The 27,950-nt window shown below is 41.9% G+C and overlaps 1 protein-coding gene across 2 annotated transcripts in view; it reads left to right on the plus strand.

Annotated features, from left to right (window-relative positions):
* The window catches only part of CCDC93 (CCC complex scaffolding subunit CCDC93), a 110,831-nt gene that overhangs the window by 44,195 nt on the left and 38,686 nt on the right, over positions 1-27,950 (plus strand). For both annotated transcript variants that reach the window (XM_075933242.1, XM_075933244.1), the window contains 4 exons: positions 2,107-2,199; positions 4,157-4,207; positions 5,609-5,695; positions 23,169-23,285. In XM_075933242.1, the coding sequence (XP_075789357.1) occupies positions 2,107-2,199; positions 4,157-4,207; positions 5,609-5,695; positions 23,169-23,285 (348 nt within the window). The remainder of the gene's footprint in view (positions 1-2,106; positions 2,200-4,156; positions 4,208-5,608; positions 5,696-23,168; positions 23,286-27,950) is intronic.

Genomic DNA, 27,950 nt, shown 5'->3' on the forward strand with positions numbered 1-27,950 from the left:
GTGACAGACATGCTTTGGCCACCATTCCATAGGACATGCTTCTGTGCCGATGATGCTCATTAGAAAAAAATGTTATTTAAATTTATGACTGAACTCCTTGGGGAGAATTATGTCTCCTCAGCTGTTTTACCTACATTCTGCCAATATTTCATGTTTAATAGCAGTCTTGGTTGATGACACAGAACTTGTATGTTGTTTGTTTTAAGAACACTTTCACTATAGATTTGACAAAATGCAAAGAAGGCACAAATGTGAGATTTCTAAAGACAGCTACAGCACTCAAGCAAGGTTTAAGAATCTGAGAGGGATGGGGTGTGGAACATGCTTTCAGAAGTCTTGAAAGAGCAACATTCCAATGTGGAAACTACAGGACTCAAACCACTGAAAAAGAAATCCCCCTTCTGTGGTGGACTCTAACTCAGTTGATAAAAATGAATATATATCAATCTGCATTGCTTTGAATTATCAACCGAACCTGTCAGCAGCATGGATGCATGTCTTCTGGAATGGTGGTTGAAGCATGAAAAGACACGTGAATCATTAACACATTTTATAAGCCCAATTACAACAGTTCTATCCAAGCCCTTATTCTCATTTATAGATGACATTGTAAGCAAGAAGGGTCTCCTGAAAATGTAAACAAACTTGTTTGTCCTTGTGATTGGCTGTACAAGCAGTAGGACCAAGAGGACTTGTTGGCTATAAAGTCTTACATTGTTTTATTTTTATTTTATTATTCAGTTATTTTTGTACATAATTTTACATTTGTGAATTCCATGTTCATTATAGAGATTGCACTATAGTACCTGTCTGAGGTGAACTGAAAAATACTTTTCTGTTTTTTACAGTGCAGATATTTGTTAAAAAAAAAAAAGTGTGGTACAGATTGTTCTGTGTGTGTGCGCACACACACACGCGCGCGCACACACACACAAAATATAGAAACTATCCAAAAATATTTGTTTGTCAAGGCTGTTACCACTCTGGCACTTCTAGTGCAGAAGGTGGGGACCCGCAAGAAACCACCCAAGTTGGAGAGGGAAAACCCTTTATTTTTGAATCCAGGAAGAAGAGCTTTGGAAAAAGAAGAAAACAAACTGTAATCTCTGATAACTGACCTCTTGGTCTTAGGCATACATACACTTCTTATCTTCCAGGACACATGAATCAGATCATAGTCTTAAAAAAGGTGACAAAACAAAAAGATATACTTGGTAAAGCATACTTGGTTGCTAGGTTATAAAGCAGCTGAGGAAAAAACAGATTAAAGCACAAAGAATTGATTCCTTGGGATTCAGCTTTAGTTACATTGTACGGAGGGAGAAGCACATGAACTCAGCACAGATTAATTTAACCAAACAACAAAACAAAGAAAAGAACCTGATCACGTCTAACTAAAAATATTCCCTGTCTACACACACATCTGTACTTCCAAGGTCCAGTCCTTCTAGGAATGGTATTCCAGCCTGGTTCAATTAATCTTCTCCCTTCCCTTCCTTCCCCCGCTTCCCCCCCCCCCCCCCCCCGCTCTTGTTTAATAACTTCTACAAAAGAAAAGCAGTGAGAAGATTCCCTTTCAGTTCAAATCTCAACACTTTCTTCCCATTCGTTTTCCTAATAGGGTATATGAAGAACCAGCAGCATGTCCCTTCACAAAGTCCTGTTGACTTTGTTAGCCAATGTATCAGACTATTACCATTTGTTATCTGAATTAAGCCAGTAGAAGAGAGGGGAGTTAAATGTTTGGGCAGAGTAATGTCAAGAAATACAATATGACTTACCTTAACATTCTTCTGAAAGTGGACAGTCTCTCTTATAGGTTTAAATCTAAATATGATATAAACTTTATATTGAAATAGACTTGTAAAAATGCTGCTTTCTCCATATGACTTGCTTTGCCATGCACTGAATAGTTTGGACTCCCATTAAACTTGCTTGCTTGGGCAGTGCCTGAACTTAAACTCTACTATAAAGCAATATACTTCAATTAATTAGATATAACACCTGAGTTACATTTTCCTCCTTGTTTTACTTTCTTATCCCTTGACTGCTGTATTGTATTGTTTGAATGTGTAACTATGTGATGTATCTATTTTCCTAAAATAGGCTGAAGACAAGAAAATGGTACTACCTACAGGACTTGCGGCAGCAGGAAAAGCTGATGCCTATGATGAAGATGACCTTCAAGCTGCTGAAGAGGTGTGCTTCACACGTGCATGAACACACACAGCTTAGATATTAATTGCTTAGGGATAATGTAAAAAGCACAGCATGTTCTGTTCAGATAGAGAAATACAGAATAATAAACAGCTGCACAAAAAGTAAATATTCGCATAGGAGTTTCCATGTAAAAATCTAGGCAACAATTTGTTTTGCTATCACAGGATCCATCCGTACTTAGCACCCGTGTGATGGATTAGGTCACAGAGATCCCCTTGAGACTGTCACTTGATGTGTTGGCTCATTCAAAGGGACATGACACAGCAGCTAGATGCATAGCTCCAATATGAACAGAATCCCAGATACATTCATCTTACTCTGTATAAAGTTTATAGAAAGCAAGTTCATAAATTGTTCGCACCCTTTATCAATGAGATATGTACATCTATTGTCTCTTTCTCTCCCCTTCCCCCGCCCCCCCCCCCGCGCCCTATCCAGTAACAGTTATTTACACTGGGTTTATTGATAAACAAAAGTGATTTTATTAAGTATAAAAAGTAAGAATAAATGGCTGCAAGTAATAGCAGACAGATCAAAGTTACTAAGTAAAATAAAACACCAGCTAAGCCTAATATTCAAATTTATTACATGCATTTTTTTTGTCCTAACAGTAGTTCTAATAATTTTTTCTCAAAAGCTGGGCTAATTCTTCCCCTGTTCAGCCTTAGATGTTCCCAGCAGGCATCATGGGTAGTAAGCAAAGGGTATCCTGGTGTTTGGCAGCCCCTACTGTTTGGTTTCACACCTTTATATCCCTTTTGCTAAAGGCAAGACTGCTTTTGCATTCAGTTTAAATTTTTCACTCTTTCAGTGGAAAAATACAGCATCCAAAATGGGCTCCAGCATCAGGAGACCTGGCCACATGTCTTGGCAGGACCAATTCTAGTCTAGGGTTACAGGAGAAACAAGACTATTCCTAGATCATGTTCTAGAGTACCAGGCTATTAAGTTCCTTAAGTACTACTAGTAGCTCTCACTTAGCATGTCTAGATTAGTAAACAGATTTATACTAAGGATGTAAAAATTTGTTAAAAATGTAACCATTTAAATGCTAAACATCACGGCAGTTACATGTGCTGCGGGCCCTGCAGTATAAAGCTTAAATAAGCATAAAACTTAAATAAGCTTTCTACTTCAGAGTCCACAGCAAGCCTCTTACCTAGGAATGGTGGGTGGGGGAGAGGGATAGCAGCCTGCTCCTGGTGAGGAGGCTTTGCTGGGGACTCTGCAGCCTACTTCTGCTGCATCAGCGTGTAATCTGCAGCAGGGGAGCTGGGCTGGACCCACCATTGACAGGGGCTGCTCTGTTGGGCCCTGCAGGGCTGAAGCAGCCCCGTACCCAGTGCAGGCAGGAAGCTGCTTCAGTTCCTGCCAGTTAACCAGAACCGATAAGCCTCACACATTAACCATTTACATCCCTGTTTTATACTTCATATATCTAACTTCAAATACAGGAATGATACATGCACACAAATAGAACGTACGCATTCAGCCAATTACAACTTCTCTAACGATATGTTACAAGATGTATTTGCATAAAACCTCTTCCAGATTTGCATGTTCATAAGCACATTTCCATAAAGAATATGGGGTATGATGTCACAACCTGATTCAGTTAAAGCCTTTTCAGGAAAAGAGTAGCTTAGTTGCTTCATCTCCAATTCACAATGAAAAGTGTGAGTACTGAGCACCACATGAACTGAGGCCTTACTATAATGAGAGAATTTTCTGGGTGGAATAATTGTAGTAATTGCCTCACTAACTTTCATAAAAGTTTACTCTTCTGTATTAATGTAGAATGCAAATTGAAGTGATTGGTTGGTGGGGGGGGGAACTCTCTCGAACAAAATTATGCTAAGTATTTAAAGGCCCCTGATGTTAATTGTTTTGTTCACGTATGTTATCTCTTACCTTGCTATAATATATTTTTCATTAGCTTCGCATTAAAACATTGATGACTGGAATGGCTGCAATGGCAACAGAAGAGGTAAGTTATACTTGAAATGATAATTTTCCTTCACATTTATGTGCATTGATATATCTTAACCATCAGAATTCAGATTTATCAGCAGAGAGAATCCTATTGACTTGGTTGGGATTTGGATTGGGCCCAAAGTGCATTGGGACTTTGCCAGTCAGATAAAAGGACTGCAGTTTAGTTACAGAAATTAAAATAGAGTGCTCCAATCCCAGGAGTCTGTTTTGCTGTATAATAAACCAGTTCAACACACTTAACAACACTTAAATTGCTTGTGCTCCTGAATTCCCTCTCTACATCTGCCGTATGCTTTGAAAGCTGTCACTGTTCCTGAAATATGGTTGTCTGCATGAAGAACTGAAATTATACATTAAAAATGGGTACAGGGAAAGATGATTGAGCATGTGACAGCACTTTTCATAAGACTTCTGACTTGAAATTCTTCACCCTAAAATGATGATTATGGCCTTTACATAATTGTTAGTGGTGCTCATTAAGTGGTTGCTACAGAAATAAGTGTTAACAATAACATACTACAGTTGAACTATTGGTGAAATGGCATTTAAACATATGAAACTTTTGTGTAACCTAGACTTTATCACACTTTGACTTTGCAGAGTTAAGGTAGGGCTCTTATGGGATTTTCCTCTTACTTGAAAAATATTGAGTGCATTTTATAGCATTCATCACATCACCTAGGATTTGGTAACCGTCTTATGAATTGTTACTTTGATATAACATCTAAATGTTGCTTGTTTACATTATTATTCTTTCCCTGCAATTCCATAGTGTTTCCTGACACATTAATACACATAGTAAATGTTCTGTGTACTATTAAAATCCTGATATCTTTCCCATTTTCTGGTACCAGGAAGACAGAAATTCATTTGTCAAATGATAGACATGATAAACTTGCCTTGTGATCAGATGCCTCCTAGAATTCTTAATCTTAGGAGAGAGATTTGGCTTCCTTGCACATGTGATTTCAGATGAACACTCTCTCACAAGCCTACGTGGCAATAATTTCACTCAAAAACTGATGGTCCAAATTGATTCTTGTTACAGAATGCTATCACATGCACAATGCAAAAATATGTATTGCTCGTGTTAAAGACTTTGACAGTTGCACACATCTTCAAAAATGACTTTAAATTTAGTTGAATTATTGGCACTGTGAAGGTAATCTTAGTAGTTACTTTTTTAGTGCAGGGTTTGTAAGAGTCTTCATTTGTTTACTGAGTCCTGGGGCTGATGAGCTTACATGCTTTGTTCTTTTATAAGCAGATTTGATTACATTAAAGTAGTATTGTACTTGTATAGTTCTGGGGAAGGTGCTTTACAAACCAGCCCACAGTTTATTAATATAGTTTATCCCAAAGTTTCAATAAATACTTCTTGGTTTAATTGCAGGGCAGGTTAACAGCTAGCACAGTAGGTCAGATTGTTGGACTCCAGTCTGATGAGATCAAGCAGATAGTCTCGGAGTATGCTGAAAAGGTATGTGTATTTCTGGTTACATTTTATCAAATCTGTTTGATTATATAGGCCCTGATATTGCAAACTAATTGCATTGTCTTCTATAAAGCAATAATTATGACAATTCTAAGTACTGAAGACTTGATACATGAAAATATCCCAAAGCAGGAACGCATTTAATCGTGTGCTTAAGTCTTGTTGTAACTTGGATGTCACTGGAATTATATGCTGAATACCTTTACTGAATAGGGATGAGTTTAAGCATGTCCATATGTGCTTTGTTGATTTGGGGCCAGAAACGACACCCTGTTGTGTGACCGAAAACAGAGCCATGGAACAGTCTCTGATCCTGTTCATGCATGCTTACCTGGTTGGCTTTAAGCACATAGGTAGCCCCATAGGCTTCAGTGGAGCTGCTTATGTGAGTAAACATAAGCACAAATGTTTGTGGGACTGTGGCTAGTTTCAGTGGGCCCCCATTACCAGACATATGACTGGCTGCTGATTCAGTAACTAGCCTTGTCAAAATCAAATTCTTGCTGCTTCATTAATCAAGGCAATTAATTTTGTTTAGCTCAATTTATTGTGTTCTACTTGATTGTTTTACAATACTGTAAAAAGAAAATCTGGCTCTTCAGGCAATTAATACGTATAATACATCACTGTCAGATATGAGTTATAGGTCGTTCTTGTGTCCAATAGTCTTCTCATATTTCTTCCTTTTTGCTGACACTTATGAGGTATGGCGCTTTCCCACTTATGAGATAAACCCTATAACTCAGCAGAGGCTATGGCAAATTCTCTGCCTTTCTCTATTATAAAGGATTGGAAGAACAGGAGCCATAGGGTCATATTTCAGTGTTACATTTCTTCTGTTCTGAAAGAAGGCAACAGGACCTTGACTATTACAGTAGAACGATGATTAATAATCTAGAAAATAAGAACAGATACAAGACAGACCAAAATGTATCACATATACTAGAATTTACTAGATATTACAGAACCGGGTCCTTCCTTGTGTGTGAGCTAGAAGAGGAAGTTGAATTGTTAATCTTGATCGTTCTTGCTTTAAGCCCAGAAAGAAACTTTGAGAAATGTTTTTGCCTTTGGCATGTACTAAAGAGATACGTGTTTAATAATCATTCTTCTTCGAGTGAAGTTCCCATGGGTGCTCCACTGTTGGGTGTCCGGCTTGTTTCCGGCGCCACTGATTGGAGACATTTATAGCAGTGTCCAACCGGATTGCACATGCACGAGAGGCTCACCGTGTTCCTGCCTTTGAAGTTAGCACGTGCAGCCTGACTCCTCTCAGTTCTTCTTTGCTACCCTCAGCTATGGCTGGAGCGCCAACCTCTCTCCTCCTTGTTTCACTTCTGTGAAGCAAAAGAAACAAAATTAGATAGATATTGTAAACTTACTTGTTCATGTTAATTTTTTCTTTTGTTAAACAGTAGATAGTTTAAAAAACAAAACAAATACAGCTTACTTCAGCTTGTTTATAGTTAGACGGTTTACCGCCTTTTTAGGAGCTTTTACTAATAAAAAAGAGCCACAGCAGCAAGCAGCATAGTTCTCCACCTGATGAAATGCCCAGTTCCGGCTTCAAAAACTAAATCTCCTGGGGTTCCAAAAATGCTGAGACTCTGTGCTAGCCTCTGATGGCCACAACAAATGCATATGCTGCCTGGGGGTGGATGCATGTTTCACAAAAATGCGTTCATTGTCACAGTCTGACAGCGAGAGCTTACAAGGAGAGAGAGCTTAGAATATGCATGCCATCCTTTGAGAAAGCCCTAGACCCCCATCTGCATAACGGGGGCAATAAAGGCTTGGACGCGATGTCCCCTTGGGAATCTCTCAAGACCCTTACGGCATAAAGCGCATTAAAAAACGAAGCCCTCCCCAGCCTGCTCTCTCCCATCACAAATTAGCAAGGGAAATGAACCAGGCACCTCAGGCATTCAAAAAGCAGGATCCTCCTCACTAACAGGATCAAAAACTCATGCTAAACAGCCTGTGAAGCCAGGTCCTCAGCTACTTAAAAGGGCACTTACTAACTAAGGGTCTTGAATTAACAAAGGCACTGCTAGCACTGGCTCTATCCCCCATCACCCTGTGAGCAAACTCCAACCCTCCTCTCTCAGCGCAGAATGACCCCAGATCTCCCGGGGTTCCAATGACACCAATGCCTCCACCGCTGGCACTGGCAGATTTGGCACCGAGGCATAAACCATTAAGCTGCCACCATTCTCCAATGTGCGGCAAAACACACACACCATCAATGATTGACAGGAGACCAAGAACCAGGTCCCCGAGTAAGTCCTTGGCACAGCATCACTCGCACTCCCCCCATCAATGAGTGGCTCTCTGCCCTCGCTACGCTCACCTACTTTATCGCAACTCAGTGCCTACCGGGGGATATAAGGAGCGTGTTCTCCTCACAACACTCATCCCCAGAGAGAGCACCTGCATCATACAGAGCACACAGTCTATGACAATATCAGTACCTCATCCACTTCCCTCTATGGCACCTTGACCGGCACCACTATCCTCAGCATCATAACCTCTGGTCTCCCTATCATTATTGGGCACCACTGCTAGGTTGGAGTGCCCACTTCCAGCAACAATACGCCCAAGGAAAGTGGTCCAGCAGTGAGTCCAGGCTCCACATCAATCCGCTTGAGCTTTGAGCAGTTCACAATACCTTCAAACACTTCCTTACACACATTCAGGGATCCTCATTGTGTATCCTCACTGACAGTATGACCATGATGTTCTACATCAACCACCAAGGGGGTGCCAGATCTCCTTCCCTATGTGCAGAGGCGATTCGGCTTTGGAATTGGTATATCTGCCACAATATAACCATCATGGCAACTTACGTACCTGGGGACAAGAATACCATAGCTAATACCCTCATCCGCCACTTTGGCACCGAACGCAAATGGGAACTGCACAATCAGGTCACCCACGATCTATTCCAACATTGAGATCAACTGCAAATATACCTCTTTGCAACCAGCCAGAATTCCAAATGACTCCAATACTGTTTGAGAACGGGCATAGGGCACAATTCATTGGAAGACTCAATGCTTTTTCCATGGGATACTCATCTGCTATATGCCTTTCCTCCTATCCCTCTGATCCCCAGAGTTCTCTGTAAGTTACAGACAGATGGGGCCAGTGTAATTCTAATGGCCCCAGCTTGGCCTCGACAGACATGATGGCAATGTCTTTATCAACTGTCTCTATGTCCTCCTTGCCTGCTTCCAACCTGCCCAGACCTCCTCTCCCAGAGCAAGGGAGCGTGATCCTTCATCCTCAGCTGCAAACACTGACTCTGATAGCATACCTATCTGGTTCTCGGGAGCTGAGCAACAGTGCTTGCAACAAGTAAGAACTGTTGTACTGTACAGCAAAAGACAAACTACACGTGTAATACTTACCTGTACAAATGGCAACAATTTTTATGGTGCACCCAGAAGGGAGTCTACCCATCTACAGCTCTGCTCCATTTTATCCTGTAATACATCTTGCAACTGAAACAATAAAATTTGTCTCCTCACTCTAAGTGCACCTAGCTGTGATCACGGCCTTTCACCCACCACGGCCACTCGATTCTCCCTATTTGCCCATCTCATCTGTAAGAGGTTTTGGAAGGGCCTGCAGAACCTTCACCCACCAGGGCCACTCGAACCTTCCACGTGGAATTTAGAGCTGGTTCTCCACTCACTCACAAAACCACCCTTTGAGTTAATGGCAACTTCATCACTTACCTTTCTCACCATGAAAACGGTGTTCCTGTTGGCAATTGCATCTGCAAGGAGGGTTAGTAAATTGGTGGTGGCTCTCATGTCTTCATCTCCATACATGGCCTTTCACAAACATAGTTATCCTGCGACCTGCCCTCCTCCTCCACCCCTCCTTCTAACCCAAAGTTTGTTCTGAATTTTATATCAATGAACCCATAGTCCTTCCCACTTTCTACCCAAAACCGCATCGCTTCAGGGACAAAGCCATATTGAGTACGCTGGAAGTGAGTAGGGCCATTTCTTCTACTTAGGACGCAGTCTTTTCGACTGTCACAGAGACTGCTCATATTTATAGCCAAAAGGTCCAAGGGAAAACCACTTTCTTCTCAGAGCATACCAAAACTGATAACATCCTGTATTACCACCTGATACTCAGTCCAGATTAAAGCACTAGCAATGACTCCCAAAGCTCATTCCCCTGAGGAATGCTGTTGACATTGCCATCGCTCTGGTGGAGTGTCGCTCCATGAAATACATGGTCGTTTAACCACGCATTCATGAAGCACTATGCAATTCCACCATGCTCGATCATGGACACCGCAGTAGCTATGGTGGTACTCTCCATGGCCTGTAACTAGACTAAGCCGACCTACCATCTAACTGGACACTGCTACATAGTCATCAACAGTGGAACACCCACGGGGACATCCCTGGAAGAAGAAAGAGAAGTTACTCTATGCTGTAATGATGGTTCTTCGAGATGTGTGTTCCCGTGGGTGCGCCACTGCCCGCCCGCCCTCCCTGCTTCTTTGGGCACTAACAACTTGCCAGGAGGGCATCAAAGAAAAAACAGAAGAGTAGGATTGAGTGAGCTAACTTCAAAGGTGGGAACACCGCACTCCTCTTGTGCATGCACAGCCCAACTAGACATTGGTGTAAAAGTCTCTGATCTGTGGCACTGGGACGAGCCTGACACCCAACAATGGAGCACCCACATGGACACACTTCCTGAACAACCATAGTTAATGCACAAAGTGAGTAACTTCTCTTTTTAAAAGCCTGAACAAAGTCCTCATAAGCCTCTAGAAGATGGTTCCATCTACAAGACCTCCCTCCTTAATTTTGAATTCCTCATTCTGTTTCAAAGTACACACAGGTTATATACTCTCAATATACTTCACATTCCCAGACATGAAGTTAGACTTAAAATAAGTTTATTTGCTAGGCAGGGCTGCCTTCTTCCATTGCTATAAAATAATGTTTTTGTTTAAGAAGATAAATTATTGGATTCTGCAGTTCTGCACCTCTCCTTTCTATGAAAATGTGAAAGCGTGAGTTTATAACAAGGTTGAGACCCCTTCTAAAATTTTGATAGAACGTTGCTATGAAGCATATGTTTTCCCACCATCCTTTAAATGTGCTGCTTGTATCAAATTAGGTTTGTTTTCACTGTGGAGTCAGAGATTCCTAAATGTGAAAATGCCAAATGGCACCCTGATCTGAGTGCCCACTTCAGTACCCAAAAGTATTGTTTGCATTAGGAAATCTTTGCTCTTTCTTAACAAAGGTGACAGAACTAAAAGAATTGGGTAAGTTAGTGTCAAAACCACCTTTTTAAGAGCAACCCCATATGTATTTTTAATCAGTTTCAGCACTGACTGCTGTCTGCAAAGTGATTCCAAATGAGAGAACTGTTACATCAGAATATTGGTCAAGGATTGCGTGGGTAAAAATGTATCCATGTCTACAATCTTTTACTAAAAGCTAATTTATACCATATAAATTCAGTTGATATAATAAAATAAAACTATTAAAATAGCTCTGTTTGATTAATAACTGTCACTAAAACACTGTCTGGTTTTTGTTTTGGCTTGGGTTTTTTGTGTATTGGAACCTGAAATCTATGACCAAGAAATGTAATGGCTAGCGTTGGCTTCCTGTGTAGGAGAAGTTTTTGAGAGTAAAATTCTTGCAGATTATATCAATCTGTGGTGAAAGTGAGCAACACATCAATGCTATTTTAGAGTTCTTATTGGATCTAGTTGAATGCTTCACTTGATTAAAATAAACTTAAACAATAGTCTGGTAACACTGTAAAGACTAACAAAATATGTAGATGGTATCATGAGCTTTCGTGGGCACAGTCCACGTCTGTGCCCACAGAAGCTCATGATACCATCTACATAGTTTGTTAGTCTTTAAAGTGCTACCAGACTATTTGTTGTTTTTTAAGTTTATCCTGTACATACTAACTTGGCTACCCCCGAATCATTTGATTTAGTTTATTACAAATGGGTTATTTGTCATTTACATAAAGATTTGAACTGGGGAGCAGACAACTCTAGAATTGATAATAGAATAAGAAGTTTTCTACCCGTAGGGCACTGGTTCCAGTTGACGGTGATCAAAAATTGACTTGTTGATTTATGATGACCCAAAAAGTGTGTTAAGTGCTGATTTGAAGATGACCTGTCTGTTATGAAGAAGTTACAATTTAAATATCACTGTCACTGGTGATTCAGAACAACTGCCTTTAAACCATAGGTGGGCAATAATTTTTTGAATGAGGGACACTTCAAAATTTTTTGAAGTGGTTGCGGGCTTCCCCAGAAGGGATAGAGCCTCAGGTAGAAGGGGTGGCCTTTAAATAGTCGGAGTTGAAAGGGCTCATGCCTCCCTTGCAGCTCCCAAGCATCAAGTTAGTGGGGTACGGGAATTGCGAGCCCTTTCAATTCTTACCATTTAAAGGGCTTGCTGCTAGTGTATTTCCTGGGAGTGGGAGACTCTAGAGCCCTTTCGTCTTCCTCTATTTAAAGGGCTCACGCCTTCCCTGAGGCTGTTGCCTGACAGCCATGGGGAAGGCATGAGTTCTTTAAATAGAAGCAATTGAAAGGGCTCATGAATCCCTGGCTCCCAGACAATGCACTAGCATGGGGTCGGGAGCTGCGAGCCCTTTCAATTGCTACTATTTAAAAAGCTTGCATCTGCGGGGTGACTGTCAGGCAGTGTAGCTGCCTGGCAGGCGTGAGCCCTTGAAATAAAAACAATTAAAAGGGCTTGCAGCTCCTGGCGCTCGTAGCACATTGCCAGGAAACCAGGATTTGCGAGTACTTTTAACTGTTTCTATTTAAAGGACTCTCACCATCCTTGTGCACGTCAGGCAATGCTAGCAGCAGGGCTAGGAGCTACGAGTCCTTTTAACTGCTTCTATTTAAAGGGCTCACAGCTCTGGCGCTGCTAGCACGTTGCCAGGGAACCAGGATATGAGAGCCCTTTCAACTGCTTCTATTTAAAGGGCTTGAGCCTTTCCCGCGGCTTCCAGGCAACGTGTTGCCCAGCAGACCTGGGAAAAGCATAAGACCTTTAAATAGCAACAGTTAAAAGGGCTTACGTGTCTCTGGCTCCCAGCCAACACACTGGCTTGGAACTGCCATGGCCAAATCTGACCCACTAAGAGGCTTTTGCCCACCCGTGCTTTAATCCCATGATAACAGTCTAGGAAAAACCACAGTAAGTCATCAGACCTCTAGTGTTCTGAGTACACATGGCAATAATTGAAACTGGTCATTTAATCATGCATACCCTGTATTTCCACAATTGCATCAAAAAAGACTGAAGCTTGGACATAAACTTCACAGAAGTATCAAAATCCTTTCTAATTACAGTATAGAGGTTCATGTGTTGAATGCTAGATTGAAATATAAGGAAAACTGTGGAATTCTTATTATATGGGGCACAATTTGCATATTGACTTATTGACAGCTAATTCACCAATGTATCATCATTGATTTTGTTTTCAGTTGTTAGACTGATATAAAACAAAAGTTGCACAGTAGTCAATCAGGCTCACTGTGTTGGGATTTCTGTCTTTTGATATTGATGATGCTGTGTGCATAGTCAATGCGTGTTTGAAATTTAGAACAGTATGAGGGCTGCTCTTTCTTACCATGTTCACTAACACCTTGAAAGTACCAAAAAGGTAGCTGTGGTTATCACAACAAAGGTTGGCAAATTGTAAATCAAATAAGGGCACTGTTTATAGAACGGTATCATGCATTGTTTCTTTTTAGATTGATCCTCAAGTGTATGGCATAGTTCCCACTAATATTGAGATATTATAGTGTGTACCAGTCATTGGGAAAACAGATGCCATTCATTGCTTCAGTTTCCTCCCCTTCTTGATTAGAAATGCATTCCCCAAAGCCCATTCATTTTCCAGATCTGTTAAGAGCAAGATCTTTTGTGCATATATTTTGATTAGACAGAATTGTATATTTTGTACCACTCAGAGTTTTATTTTCTTCTGATAGAAGCCATTCAACTTATTTTTATAATTATACATATTTTAGCAAACCATTTTTTCCACCCACATAGAGTATATCAGAAGTGTTCTCCAACTGTTGGAAAAAAAGAAAAAAAATACCAAACTGCTGCTAAACCTGAATTTTCTACATAGAAGCAGTGGGTGAATTCTTGACTTTTTTCCCCTCTAAGAAACTGCTCAGTCTAATGATTCAATTTTATTTCTTCTACCCTAGGAGGGTTTCGAATCTAATATAGCTGTATGAAACAGAAAATGCTTCATTATGAAAGAGAGAAATCATTACTTCCATTTCTGTCTTCTTTCCTATACAAAATCCTTCTTTTTCTGAAAAAGGAGACAGATTCATAAAATCCATAGGTAACATATTTTTTACAGATTCTTAGGTTTCAAATTATAGTTGATTCTTTATCATCATTATTATTATATTTTACAAACCTAATGTATTTTTAAATACAGGAGTGGGAGGTGGTGTTCGTGGCTTCAAATAGTGTATTGCAAAATCAGGCCAATCCCAGTAGTTTTATAACAAAAGTATCCATGTTGGTCAAATAGTACAGTCACAAAAGATACAGGAGTGAGAACATTGGTCCTATATCTGCTTGGAGTGGGGCATTCAAGGGATCGTAAAAATGCAGCATCCTTTATATGGCTCAGCTGCCTCTCAGTTCCTTCTTACCACCAGTGAACTGGGGCATGTCAAGGTCCCTGGGCTTCAAACCCTGCAGCTCCTGCCAGTAATCGGTCGACAAGTGTCCCCCTTGTCTCCTGTATTCAGTGCCTAGGGGAAGCCCACCAAGCAGTTAAGTGCAAGATCTGCAAGGCCTTGAAGCCTTGGACCAAAAAAGAGCAGGACTTTTTCCTGAAGCAGCTCCTTACGGAAATTGTCCTGTGACTGCAAAGAACAGGACATGGCACAGAGTGCTTCGGAACATAGCACACCACCTTCAGTCCCTGACAGGCATGGAAGAAGTGCACTCAGCGCTGTTGATCCCAAAGACCCTCATCTGGCACCAGTCTCATTCTCCAGCATGGCCTTCTAAGTGGCCAAGTCCTCTTTGTCAGTGCTAGCAGTGCCTCCAACCCCCAAACCTTCCACATCTGTGGTCCTTGAGGTCTTCGTCTCTGAAGCATGGAGGTGCTGAGCAACTCTTTCATTCCGAGTCCTATAGCCTTGGATTCTCCAAGGACAGAAGCAATGCCGGTTGGTCTGTTTTGTATATTGGACGTGTTCGTGGCTGCTAAGGGTCTTACCAATATGACCCATCTCCTCCTACTGCCTGTCCTCAGAAACTGGTCTCTTGGCCCGAATATATGCTGAACTCATACGTCACACTGCTGTTTGCCAGCTTGTTCAAATTTGTCCTTTTATATCTTCTGTAACAAAAGATTCTTGACTCAAAAACCCACATAACACACATTTCAAAATCTCATAAGGCATGTTGATTACTGTTTTCTTGATTAACTTTTTTGTGGGTATCAAATTTGTAAATATTTTCTGTATATTTAGTTCTTAGAGTATTTGCTAGGGATGTTAGTGTGTAATTGAATAGTCATCTACATGTCAACATCCCTAGTGCTTGCTCATATGCATTCCAAAACTTTTCCCTAGCTGATACTAAGGATTTTAAAGACTAGTCAACCATCCGATAAGCATTTGCTTATTGGATAATTTTTTGACAAGTCGATAGGCACTTCCACCTTCTTCCTTGGAAATGTACAGGATCCTCCAGTGGGGCTCTTGTACATTTCAAAGGAGGAATGCGAAACTCTGTGTACGGCCCGGGGCCAGCAGGAAGTCCTACTGACTTCGGGCTGCAAGCGGGTGCCTTCTTCGAAATGCATAAAAGTCCCCAGCGGAGGCTCTTGTGCATTTCAAAGCCATGGAGCCTGGGGACGCTGGCCCCAGGATCCATGCTACGGTGCATGCTGCTAGGAGCCTGGGGTCAGCTGGGGACTCCACAGTTGATCCCGGGCTCCCTGCAGCATTTCCCGGGAAGCGGGGGGTCCCCAGCTGCCCCCAGGCTCCCCGCAGCTGCCCCTTTGAATTGCTTGGATGCGTGGTTCAGGGAGACAGCTGCCAAACAGCTGATCTACGGATCAGCTGTTCCGCAGCTATCCCTTGGCTGTAGGTGGAGTTCCTGCATTCCTCCTTTGAAATGTACAAGAGCCCCAACAGGGGCTATTGTACATTTCAAAGGAGGAATGCAGAAGTGCCTATCGACTAGTCGATGGAAATTCCATTGACTAGTCAGTTAACTGCATTTTAACATCCTTAGCTGCCACCTGTCTGGTCAGCTATGGAGCCCCATGGGGTGGTGTTGGGGCAACACCCTGTATATGACCCTGCTGCCCTAGCCACCCCTCAGTTTTTTCTTTTTACCTCCAGCAACTGCGGTTGGAACTTTAGCTCTCTTGCATTGCAAGTGTCATTCATCCTTAGCTAGATTGTTCCTTTGTTCAGCAATAGTTTATCATTAGCAAGTTAAGTGTTGTAGCTGTAGGAGTGAAGGGGCTTCCCTTTACCAAGATGTCCCTCCTGGGATTTGGGACCTGCCAATATCCCAGAGATTTAAGCAGTTCAGCTCTTGCCTTAAAGCCTGTGTCAGCAAGTGACCCCCCCACCACACATGCCTTTGGTGCCTGGGGGAATCTCTCATCAAACAGAAGTGCAAGATCTGTAAGGCCTTTATACTTCATACTAGGAAGAAGCAGGACTTTTGTTTAAGGCAGCTCCTTATGGAATCTGCTTTGGCTTCACATCACTCAGACCTGTCACCGAGTGCCTCAGTGTGCAGTCTTCTGCCCCCTCCTCCCATCAGTTAAATGGGTAAACATCGTGTTTAACTGGTTAACCAATTAAACAGGATTTTACATCCCTAACATGCATCTATTGCTTTGTGGGAAAATACAATATTGCTACTGGTTCCATACAGATAAAATTCAGTATTATTAGTTGCTGCTATATTGCCCTTCATCTTGAATTTGACGCATCTACACGCAAAATTGTAAGACGACTTATAGGGTAAATGGATTTAGTTCCTTTGTTTACAAGAAGGCTTCTTTTAATTGCAGTTTTCACTGTGTTTTACATCTGTAAATTATTGTTTTTAACTATGAACTAAAATCAACTTGGAACAGAATGGTAAATAATCCACCAAAAATACTTTGAGTTTGTAGTTTGTCATGCTGGAGAATTAAAAAGGAGGGGATAGGGTATGATATGTAGTTTTCATTTTCTTGCCATTTATTGATCCTGTGCTTCCTATATAACTAAACTAAATGGTAGTATGTGAAGGTTACATGTCATATGGGTGTTCGAGCAAGTTCAGCACACTTTAATTGCCTATTTTAAGAACAAAATTTCTTTTGTGGCAATCTAAAATGAAAGTTAATTACAAACGGTCTTAATTTGTCAACAGGTGCTACTCCTCTGTAGAAAGGACAATTTTCTAATGTCTGTACCATTTAATACTGATATAGAATAGAGTGCCTTAGGTGTTGTTTGAATGCACTAGAAAGCTAGTTTTAAAGTTGTTTTATAAGGTGCTTTTCACATTGCACTTGCCTTCAAGCAATAGCCAAGACACTTATAGATTTTGTTCTGTAACATAATTTATGTCTGTACCACCTGGTCCTCTTTGCAGTGTTTAATGTTGAATATAGGGAATAAAACTGTACTTGGGTACAGGGAGGGGAGAAATGGATTTGATGGCCCATAATAGGTTTCTTTCATCTCTCCAGTATCTGATTACATGACTGAACTATTCACCATCTCTTAGTAATGGTCCTTATAGGTAAGGTTTAACTTTGTTTGTTTGGTAATTCAGCTTTGGGAAATTTGCAGTATTGCCTCTTGTGCTGCACCACCTCTTCTTTTGAGACGGGATCTTCTGCTTCTGGGGTTAATAATCCCCATAATCTTTGACAGTCACTAAATCCATCAAGAGGGGATCCTGGAGGTGAATAACTTGTGGATTGAACTTTCATTGCTGCTCAGTTCTTGATAGTCAAATAACAATGTTTTTAACTTGATTTAGCTTTAGACTTCAGCTGGTATATTATCAGTAAATGCCACAGCATGCAGTATCTTTCCTTAAAAGACTGAATATATTCTCATAATTAATGGAAAGACAATATCCAACAGAACAATGTAGATTGTTCTCTCTGGTAACTGCCAAATGGTCCTTTGTGTTCTGCAGCTGAGCCACTATAATCCCCTTTAGTCAATACTGGTGTTGCTGCTGCAAAATCATTGGTTAAAATGAAGTTCAGTTCAGCTATTTCCATTCAGGTGCACAAAAGCTAAAGTCTAGATTTTCACTGAGTATTATTCGTATATGCATCCTACCTGAAGGCTGCATGAAAATATAACATTGATAGTTTCTAGGTTTATGAATGTTAGAGTCTGTAGAGGAATAAATTAAGGGCTCCATCTAAAATGGTGACAAATTATGGTTATGTAAAATTGATGTCTAGTCTTGCACAAATCAAACACTAACAAGATCTCAAAAGCCTGAATAGGTAAACATACATAAAATACTAAAACTGACAGTTAACAAAGCTCTGTTAGATGTATATTGAACAGGAATATGCCATCAATTGAAACAGACAAGTTCAGGAGCTCAATACATCTGTTTCTTTTAAATCTTAAAACTGGGAATTGGTGTAGCTGATGCTAACAGCAAATTTTTCTGTAATTCTTAAATGAAAAATGTTTTATGAAGTCAGTCTCTGTAAAACAAATCTTATAGAGATTGAACTTCTCTAAACTGGGACTCTGATCTGGCAACATCTGTAGTCTAGTTGCAGGACCATGGATGTTCCTGGACCAGAGAGTCCCAGTGGAGGGCTGGTGGCAGGGAACCCGGGGGCGGGGGGGGGGATGGGAGCCGAGCCCCACTGGCTGCCGGGAGCCCTGCAGCAGGGAGTCCAGCTAGGCCAGTGACACAGTGGCAGAAGGGGTGGTAGGACTAATGTCGGGGGAGAGCCAGGTCAGTGGCCCAACCAGGGGTGGAGCCGGAAAGTGAGACCAGTAATGACCCTGAAGGTACCAGACCAGGAAGGTCCAACCTGTATAGTCTAGTTGTAAATATCTTATTCAGAATCGTTGTTCATTTTGGAAAATCAAAAAACAAGAGATTATAGGTTTCTCTTGTTTATATTTGGCTTTCAGCATCACAAGATGTAACCTAATCTGAGTTATGCACAAGTTTTATGTAAAACTGTGATAAGCATACCAGTTATAAAGCTGTTTACCATGTTAAATAATGTGTGTCGGTTCATGTTTCCTAACCTGTCTAGGTAGATGAAACTATAGCAAATTTATAACTTCAGAATAGTTTTTAAAGATATAGTTATCTAAATTTATGTTTATTTTTCACACAAGAAACGCCGTCCTGTTCAGCTTGAGACACATTGAGTAGAATAAAACTTGTGTATATATAAATTAAAATTTTAATGATCATTTGTCAGAAGGACATGTCTTGATCAAACAAAGATTACAGATGACCAAGGCTTTAAGCAAGTGCTGTCTGAACAGAGAGGTTGTATTTCTGGTATGTTGTGGGAGAAGCAGCAATATACTTGGTTAAATCCTATTCAGAGAAAAAAGGCCATTAGATAGGCGAAACCAACACTGGGAATATAGAAGGGTGTGTTATCACTCTTGGGATTCAACCCAGATCAGAAAAGGATTATCTGCCCTGCAGTTGTGGGTGTTTTCTATGCTATGCTGCTACAGCAAGCAAATGAACAAACATAAGTGTGTAGGTCCCACTCAGTCTTCCACTGCCTAGATACTTTTTGCAGAGTAAAGCATCTAGCCTCCCAATTCCAAATTCCCCCCAAAAACCATCTGTCAGTTTGACAAATTGTTTAGGTTCCCAGAACTGAGTTACTGTTACATCTCTCATAATCCGTGTGTGTCTGTAATTCGTAGTATAGAATTAATGTATACATTTCACAAGGATATTAATGATCAGGATCTCCAAGGTTTTCCTAAGACTTTGCATGATGCTACACTTTTATAACACAGTAATAGTGCATCGAATCAGTTGATTCAGCTGTATCATATGAGATTCAGACCTCCCTCTTTATAGCTGAGTCCAACTCTATGCCTTTCTGTGTGGATAGCTTTGTTTATCTTCCATTGAAAAACTTTCATTGTCTTTACCTGACAACCAAACTCGTCAGACAAATACACATCCCTTTATCTAAAGCAGACTAGGTTATACATGGCTTGCCAAATGAATTTTAAGAACTAAACTTTAGCAAATATTTATATTTTTGTACATGCTCTATACGGGCACCACACAGTAATATTAATGATCAATGGGCAAGGTCTGGCCAAATTTATGGTCCATATTAGTCAATGTCACAGTTATGGGATTTCAGAAATCATGAATTTCATTATTTCAATTAGTTTAAGTTTGAAATGTCAAGGTATTGTAATTGTAAGAGTCTTGACCCAAAAAGGAGTTGAGAGGTGGGGATTATCATAGGTGTATGTGCAGTACTGCTGCTTTCAGAGTGCCACAACTGCCCTCGGCACCAAGGCGTGATTCAGCACCTCAGCTTCTGTGCCTCCCTCTATGGCACTGGCAACACCTGTTGGGCACTACACTCAGCACAGAGACTCATCCGTGTTTAACTCACCATTTTTACAACCTGAGAGCTCTCCTCCCATGTTAACATCACAGAGATCACTCTCTCAAGAAAAATTTTCGTCTGATTCTGACGATGACTTCTCTAGGGATTTTTCACCATTCTCCTTACACAGCTCAGAATATTTACTCTTCTGGATTTTGGAATATGCCTCCGTATTATGGCAATCCCTGGGCACAGTGGAAATGGCTTGAGTGGGGACTAAAGAAGCCTCTGCTTTTGCTGCAATTCTGCTTTTGAAATGTACAAGCGCTCCAGCAGTGCATTTGTCATGGAGTTACTCTGAAGGCAGCAAACCTCGCTGGGGTAAACAGTGTCATAGCAGTTGCCCTCAGCCGCAACTTCTCCACCGATCACAGGTAGAAACTACACCCAGCTGAGTTGACACAAGTATTCCGCTTTTGGGGTAGTCGGTCAACAGATCTCTTCGCCACCTGGTAGAATGCCAAGTGCCCTCATTTTTGTCCCAGGGCCAATCGGGGACAGGCCTCATTGGAAGGTGCCTTCCTAATCCGATGAGGCCAACTACTCTATTATGCATTCCCTCCAATCCTGCTTATCCCCAGGGTCTTCTGCAAGATCCGACAGGGCTTGAGTTATTCTGAGACCCCCATTGTGGTCAAGGCAAACCTGGTTCCCATATCTCCACTGCATGTTGATAGCGCCACCACTCCAGTTTCCTCACCGCCACGACCTTCTCTCTCAGAACTGAGGCAAGCTGCTCCATTTCAGCCTTGAACCCTTCACCTACTTCCCTGGCTTCTCTCTGGTTTCATGGACCTGAAGTCCCAGTGCTCTAAACAAGTGAGATCTGTCCTCCACAGTGGGAAGGCCATCTACTAGACTGACTTAACCTGCAGAAATGGAAGCGTTTTTCCCTCTAGTGTCAACAAGATTGCTTCATTTCCAATACTATTTCACTTCCCGTTGTCCTGGACTACATGCTACACCAAAAGACCTCTGGGCTATCTCTTTCTTTCCTGAAGGTACACTTGTCACCAATAGACAGGATGTCTGTCTTCTCACATCCCACTACGAGGAGAGTCCTTTGGGGTCTTCTGAATCTCTGTCCTCCACATAGGCCCCCTGTGCCCTCATGGGACTTGAACTTGGTTCTAGGCTGCCTCGTGTGATCTCCATTTGAACCTCCATATGGCCACATTCCTTCTTTCCTTCCTTATCATGAAAGAGTTATTCCTTGTTGCTATCACCTCAGTGAGGAGGGTCAGTGAGGTAGGTGCATTGACTGACTGACTCACCTTACACAGTCTTCTCAAAAGACAGGGTTACCTTCTATCTGCATCCTGCATTTCTACCAAAGATTAGCACCTCATTCCACATCAATGAACCCATAGTGTTTCCCACCTTTTTTTCTGAACCTTCAAGCATCCCCTAAAGGGGCAGTGTTGCACTCCTTAGACATACGGTGCTCATTAGCCTATATAGACAGGACACGTGACTTTCTCTATCACTGAATAACGCGAGGGTATGCCGATTTCAGTCCAGCACATCTCCAAGTAGATATCTTCCTGTATATTGCACTGTTACTCCATCTGGAATAAACCACTCATCTCCACTCCAAATGTGCAGCTGCAACCTCTGTTGCCTTCCTGAACAAAGTACCACTCCCAGGCATTTACCAAGCAGCTACTTGGTCTTCTGACCAAACCTTTGCCAAACAATTATGCATGCCATCATGCCTCAATTGTCAGCTGATACGGCCATGGCTACAGCAGTGCTAGCTTCTGCTATCAAGCAGTGACTCCGAGTCCACCTCCCATACAGAGTACTGCTGTGTAGTCAACAACAGTGGAGCATCCCCCACAGGGAGATCACCTGAAGAAGAAAGGGAAGTTACTTTATGTAGTAATAACTACTTTTTGAGGTGTATGTCCTCATGGGTGCTCCACAACCCTCCCTTCCTCTCCTCTACTCAGAGCCCAGCTTTCTCGGGCATACATGAAGAACTGAAGGGAGGGGGGCATTGGGTCACGTGCGTTAGGCACCAAGGTGCGAATGGCACAAGGTACCTTTCACGCAAGTGTGGCCCAACCAATAACTTCCCAAAAGACTCCGTTCTGCGGCTCCAGGGATCACCTGTCACCAACAGTGGAGTACCCATGGGGGGACACACCTTGAAGCACAGTCGTTACTGCACAGAGTGAGTAACTTCCCCTTTTTTCCCAGTGAGAAATGTTTTAAATTGTTCCCCATTTTTTCCTGCATCTTTTTTTAATCAACTTTAGTTTCAGCTGCAGCACTCTTGAATTGTTGTTAAAAGAAGTTTTACTGCTTTAACAGGATCATCCATTTACTGTACAGGTGCAAAGTGTCTATTTCTCTTGTATTAACCTGTATTATTTTAGAATACCACTATAGAATACTGGAGTGTTTCAGAAAGGCTGTCCAGAGGAGTTCTTCCAACTCTTAAAATATATGCATTCCTAAAAGGAACTCATTCCATGCATCTATCATATAATTCATCTTTACAGTTGCCTCCTGACCTCAGTGGAAGCCACGTGCAATGGTGAAACCAATGTAGTGGGAATAATATCCTATATCTGCCTCCTGTGCGGTTGTTGCACTTTCCAATGAGAGAGCTAGTATTGGTCACTCTTGAAACAGAATATGGGACTAGATGAACTATAATGCCTCTACCCTGCCTAGTCTTGTGTTCCTATGTCCCTGTAAAGCAAATACTGGCTAAGTGCAATTCAACCATGTGTTGATTTTGGTGATTTTTATGTATTTTCAGCAATCTGAGCTTTCCTCTGAGGAGCGTCCAGAAAGAGTTGGAACTGCCCAGCAGCACCGAAGGAAGGTAGCATCTCTAAACAAACAAATCTTGCAGAAGACCAGACTTTTGGAAGAGGTATGCTTTATGGAGGAGGATAAAGAAAAAAAAGTCAGTAAATATGTTTGACCACAGTGCTTTTATTTAGAAAATATTTGAAAACTATACTATCTTGCTTGTGTGACGCTTATGCAATAGAACAGGATATCCTGTGTGTGTGGTGCTGTATGCAAAAGTTCCTTTCATGTCAAAATTGCAAACCTCTAACAAATACTTTATTATTCATTTTTCTCTATCTCTGTTGTTGGAGTATGGCACTGAAATGGTGACAACATGAATGTTCAAATAACAGTTGTAATGCTCATTCAGAGATGTCTGGTGAATGCTGAGCTTCTTGTGTGTCTACTTTTTCAACCCAACATCTATATACTAGCATAGAGGTCATCCAGAGTCTGGCTAAGTAAAATCTCATGGTCGCTTACGGTACGTCTACACAGCAGCATTACACTACGAGCTTTTATTTTTAAATGATGTCAAGCTGGAGGACTTCTTACTCCAACTCCTGGTAACCTTCATTTCACCAAGGAGTAAGGGAAGTCAAAGGAAGATTGTTCTTCCTTCAACTTCCTGCTGTGTAGGCAGGGCCAAAAGTTGAGTTAAGATACTTGGACTTCACCTGTGCAATTAACATAGCAGTTGCATATCTTAACTCAACTTTGTCCTGTAGTGAGTGTAGACATACCCTTACTGTGTATCTTGAAAAAGTGTAGGGGGGTCAGCACTTTTTATGGATAAATTATGATAAATTTATCAGTGGAGCGTAGGCTTTTTAGTATAGCTCAGTTACCTGAATCTAACATTAAACACACACAGTTAGGATTTAGTTACAGAAAGAAACCCATATATACATCATATATATGAATTGACTATTGCATATTAATTAAATGTATCTTAAATTAAATTTAAGTGTATCCTATTCCTCCCTTCTCCAAAAAAATGTTCAGTTGAAGCTTTTTGGCTAACATACAGATTTTTGTTCAGGAAGTTGGGTTATTTTAGTTGGAAAATTTTAATATGACAGCTAATTAAATTGCCAGTAAATGTTGGGTTGGATCTCATAATGGAACACACAGAACGGGATTAATTTCTTTTTCTGTCAAAACTAATACAATTCCACATCTTCATTGCCTTCTGGCCTACCTGATCTTTCAGAAACTGTTAGCACTTCTGTAGCTATCCCAGTTTGTTTAAAACTAGCACTGTATCTTCACTATAAAAGGCCTGCAACTTATTTTTATCATACTTCCTGGATATTCTTATGCTTTTGTAACATTTAATGGAGCAAGTGTGTGTGAGGTGAATGGGTTTTTTCTGTGTCTATAATTCATATTGTAGCATGAAAAAACCATTGACTTTGCACTTCACTCTCAAAGTAAGAAAAAAACCCAGAAGAAATGCTTTTAAAGTACCAAGCAAAATATGGGTGCTATATCAATAATAAGTCATATGAGTACAGTATTGCTAACCTCCAGTGCTCAAAACTCGAGTAAAGTCTGAAAAATCATGAAATTGGCTTAAAAATCTTATCTTTTTTTTAAAAAAAAAATTGCCATTGGGATAAACTAATTTCATGTTTTTCTCCAAAATTATGGAGCTAGAAACTTTTATTTTTTTTAAATGAAAACTGAAGTTTTCATGCAATATCTAGATCCCAGTTGGAAATTATGAAACACGCCAAAACCCATGAAACCAACAACACTGTTTGTAATGCATATTAATGATGGGTGGGAGAGTGCTACCCTTTTCTAAATATCCTAGTATTCAGTAACTAAATGGTTAAACCCAAGGTAACAAGGAACCAGGAGAACCAATGGGAAGGAAGTGTTGAAATTTGAATGGAAAGGGAATCTGTCTGCTGCAGTTCTTTTGTGGGAGTTCAAACCAGGAGCTGGGGTGAAGAGGAGAGGGAGATTAAGGGAGATTAATTGAATCAGGCAGGAATAGCCACGTCTAGAAATGGACTGGACCTTGAAGCTATGGATATGTAAGTGATAGAAAATGTTTAATTAGATGTGATCAGGTTATCTTCTTTGTTTTGTAGTTTGGTTAAATTCCTCTGTGCTAAGTCCATGTGTTCCCTCCACTAACTAGAGCTGAATGCCTCCGTGCTTTAATCTGTTTTTCTCAGTTGCTCTAACACCTAGCAACCTAATATATTTTATCAAGTATATCTTTTTGTTTTGTTAATAAAATCACCTTTTAAGACCTGATCTGATTCTTGTGTCCTGGAAGATAATAGAAGGTCTGTCTCTGCATGCCTAAGACTGGAAGGTCAGCTATGAAAGATTAGTTTGTTTGTTTTTTCAAACTCTCTTGTGGTAAAAGAGTTTGGGGTACCCCTTTGGAAGAAGTTCGCAAGTGAATCTTCTGGGATTCGGAAGTTTGGGATTTTTTTCATTTGTGTAGTGGTAGCATACCTCCCAAGGTCACAAAATCTGTGGTAAATGCAAGGTACAGTAAATTTCCGATAATCCGGCACCTTTAGGACCCAGGGGGTGTCGGATTACCAGATATGCCGGAGTACCGGAAGGGGGGCTATGAGTCTGGGGTGGGGGGTGGAGGTCGGCGGGGAACTGCACAGCATGGGAGAGAGCAGCGCTGCGGGACCAACCTGGCAGTACCCCAGCTGCTCTGCCCATGGCTTCCCCAAGTCAGCCGCTGGTCAGTTTGAGCAGCAGCGGACTTGAGGAAGCCGGGGCAGAACAGCTCCAATTGTCCAACTGTCCGGAGCACTTCCGGGTTCCAGTTGGTGCTGGACTATCAGGAGTGCCGGACCACTGGATGCTGGACAATTGGAGTTTTACTGTATTTTTAAAGCCCCTTGCGGGACCCCACATTCTGCACTCGAAGTGCCAGAGTGGGGGATAGCATTGACAGTATTCTTCAGTGTGCCTTGCAAAAAGCTCTTCATAAAACAAGTAAATAAGTGCCCTTTATTTTGCAGGGCGAGGCAGAAAGAAATGAGGCAGAGAGCAGGCATTGAGAGAATGTCTTCACCAGTATTAGAACTCAATGGATCCTTGCTGTTAATCATATGCTAAAGATATTTGATCATACCTCAGGGTGTGGTGTGCACATGTATGTATTGGCTTGCGGGACACTTGCATGCAAAACAGAGAGTAAGGGGAAGTATGTGAGTGAGGCAAGGAGCACTGCACTTTCAAAGGCAGAGAGAGATCAGAACTCCAAACTCCTGGCCCAGTGGATGAGAAGAGATGTTTTGGTGGAACATCTCAAACTTTTTTGGCTGGGATGGGGCAGAGGAGGCATGTGTTCCATCAGTAAGTTGAAGTTGTCTTGCATCTATTTCTGTTGAGGTTAGCCTGAAACACTGTCAGCAGAGCACACTGCTCTAACCATGCTGCTTCTCTCCCTCTCTCTTTAGCTGAGCAGTGGGAACACTGTCACATGTGCTGGCTTTGTGCCAGCTGAGCACACCTTATGCTGTGTGCTGCTCCAGTGGCACATGGTCTGGAAAGCAGGAGAGTCTGGCTCTGTTTTTTCTCCTCCCTCCTCCTGCCCCCACCCCCCTTTTTTTGTTGTTAAATGGTTAGGTGATAAATCTGCGTCTGACACTTATTTATATGCCAGTAAGCGTGAGCACAATATTCAGAACAATGCTACTGGAACAGATGGTCCATTTCTTGAACAGCACTAAACTCTACTTCAAGCATTGGACCAATGATATAGAAATAGTCCTTTCATCTGTTGCATATTCATTGTGTTGACTTCTCTCCGTTTACTTTTCCGAGCCCCTGTCAGTTCCCCTTGTGTGGAAGACCCATGCAAACAACAGGAAAGAAGAATAACAATTTAAGAAATAAGAAAATGTGCTTGTCAAATGAGTAATGCCACTTTGCAGAACTTTTTATTTCTAATGTTACACTTCTGCATATTCTGGAGCAATAGTTTGTAAGATAGTTTGCTTATAAATCTAAGTATATCCCCTCTTTTAACTTTACTGTAAAGCTCTTCTCTTAAATTTTTTGTTCTCTGACCATAGGAGAATTTTGTTTTTCTTTGGGAGATCCGAGTACCGTATTTTCCGGCGTATAAGGCGACTGGGCATATAAGACGACTCCCTAATTTTCTAGTTAAAAAATAGGTTTTCGTCTTATACTTGCCTTATAAGACTACCCCCCCCTTTAAGAGGCCAACCGGCAGCGCCCCAGCGCCCCTCCGCCTCCCCGGCTTTGCTCCCGATGTCCCTGGTCTGCTGGAGACGGTCCCCAGCAGACATGGGGCACCGGGAGCAAAGCCGCAGCCGTGGCGGGGTCCCGCGCCTCCCCGGCTTTGCCAGAGCAAAGCCTCAGAGGCGCGGGACCCCTCCGCCTCCCCGGCTTTGCTCCTGGTGCCTCTGGTCTGCTGGAGATGGTCCCCAGCAGACCGGGGCACCGGGAGCAAAGCCGCAGCCGTGGCAGGGTCCCGCGCCTCTGAGGCTTTGCCAGAGCAAAGCCTCAGAAGCACGGCACCCCGCCGCCGCTTCGGCTGTGCTCCCAGTGCCTCTGGTCTGCTGGGGACCAACCCCAGCAGACCAGGGACACCGGGAGCAAACCCTCTGAGGACGCCGGCAGCGGGGCAGCGCGGGCTGCCCCGCTGCCGGAGCCCCTCCGCGGCTTTGCTCCGTGTCTTCCTGGTCTGCAGACCAGGGAGACGCGGAGCAGCTTTTCTCGCCCCGGAGGT

This window comes from Pelodiscus sinensis, chromosome 7, assembly GCF_049634645.1.
Source record: "Pelodiscus sinensis isolate JC-2024 chromosome 7, ASM4963464v1, whole genome shotgun sequence".
NCBI lineage: Eukaryota > Metazoa > Chordata > Testudines > Trionychidae > Pelodiscus > Pelodiscus sinensis.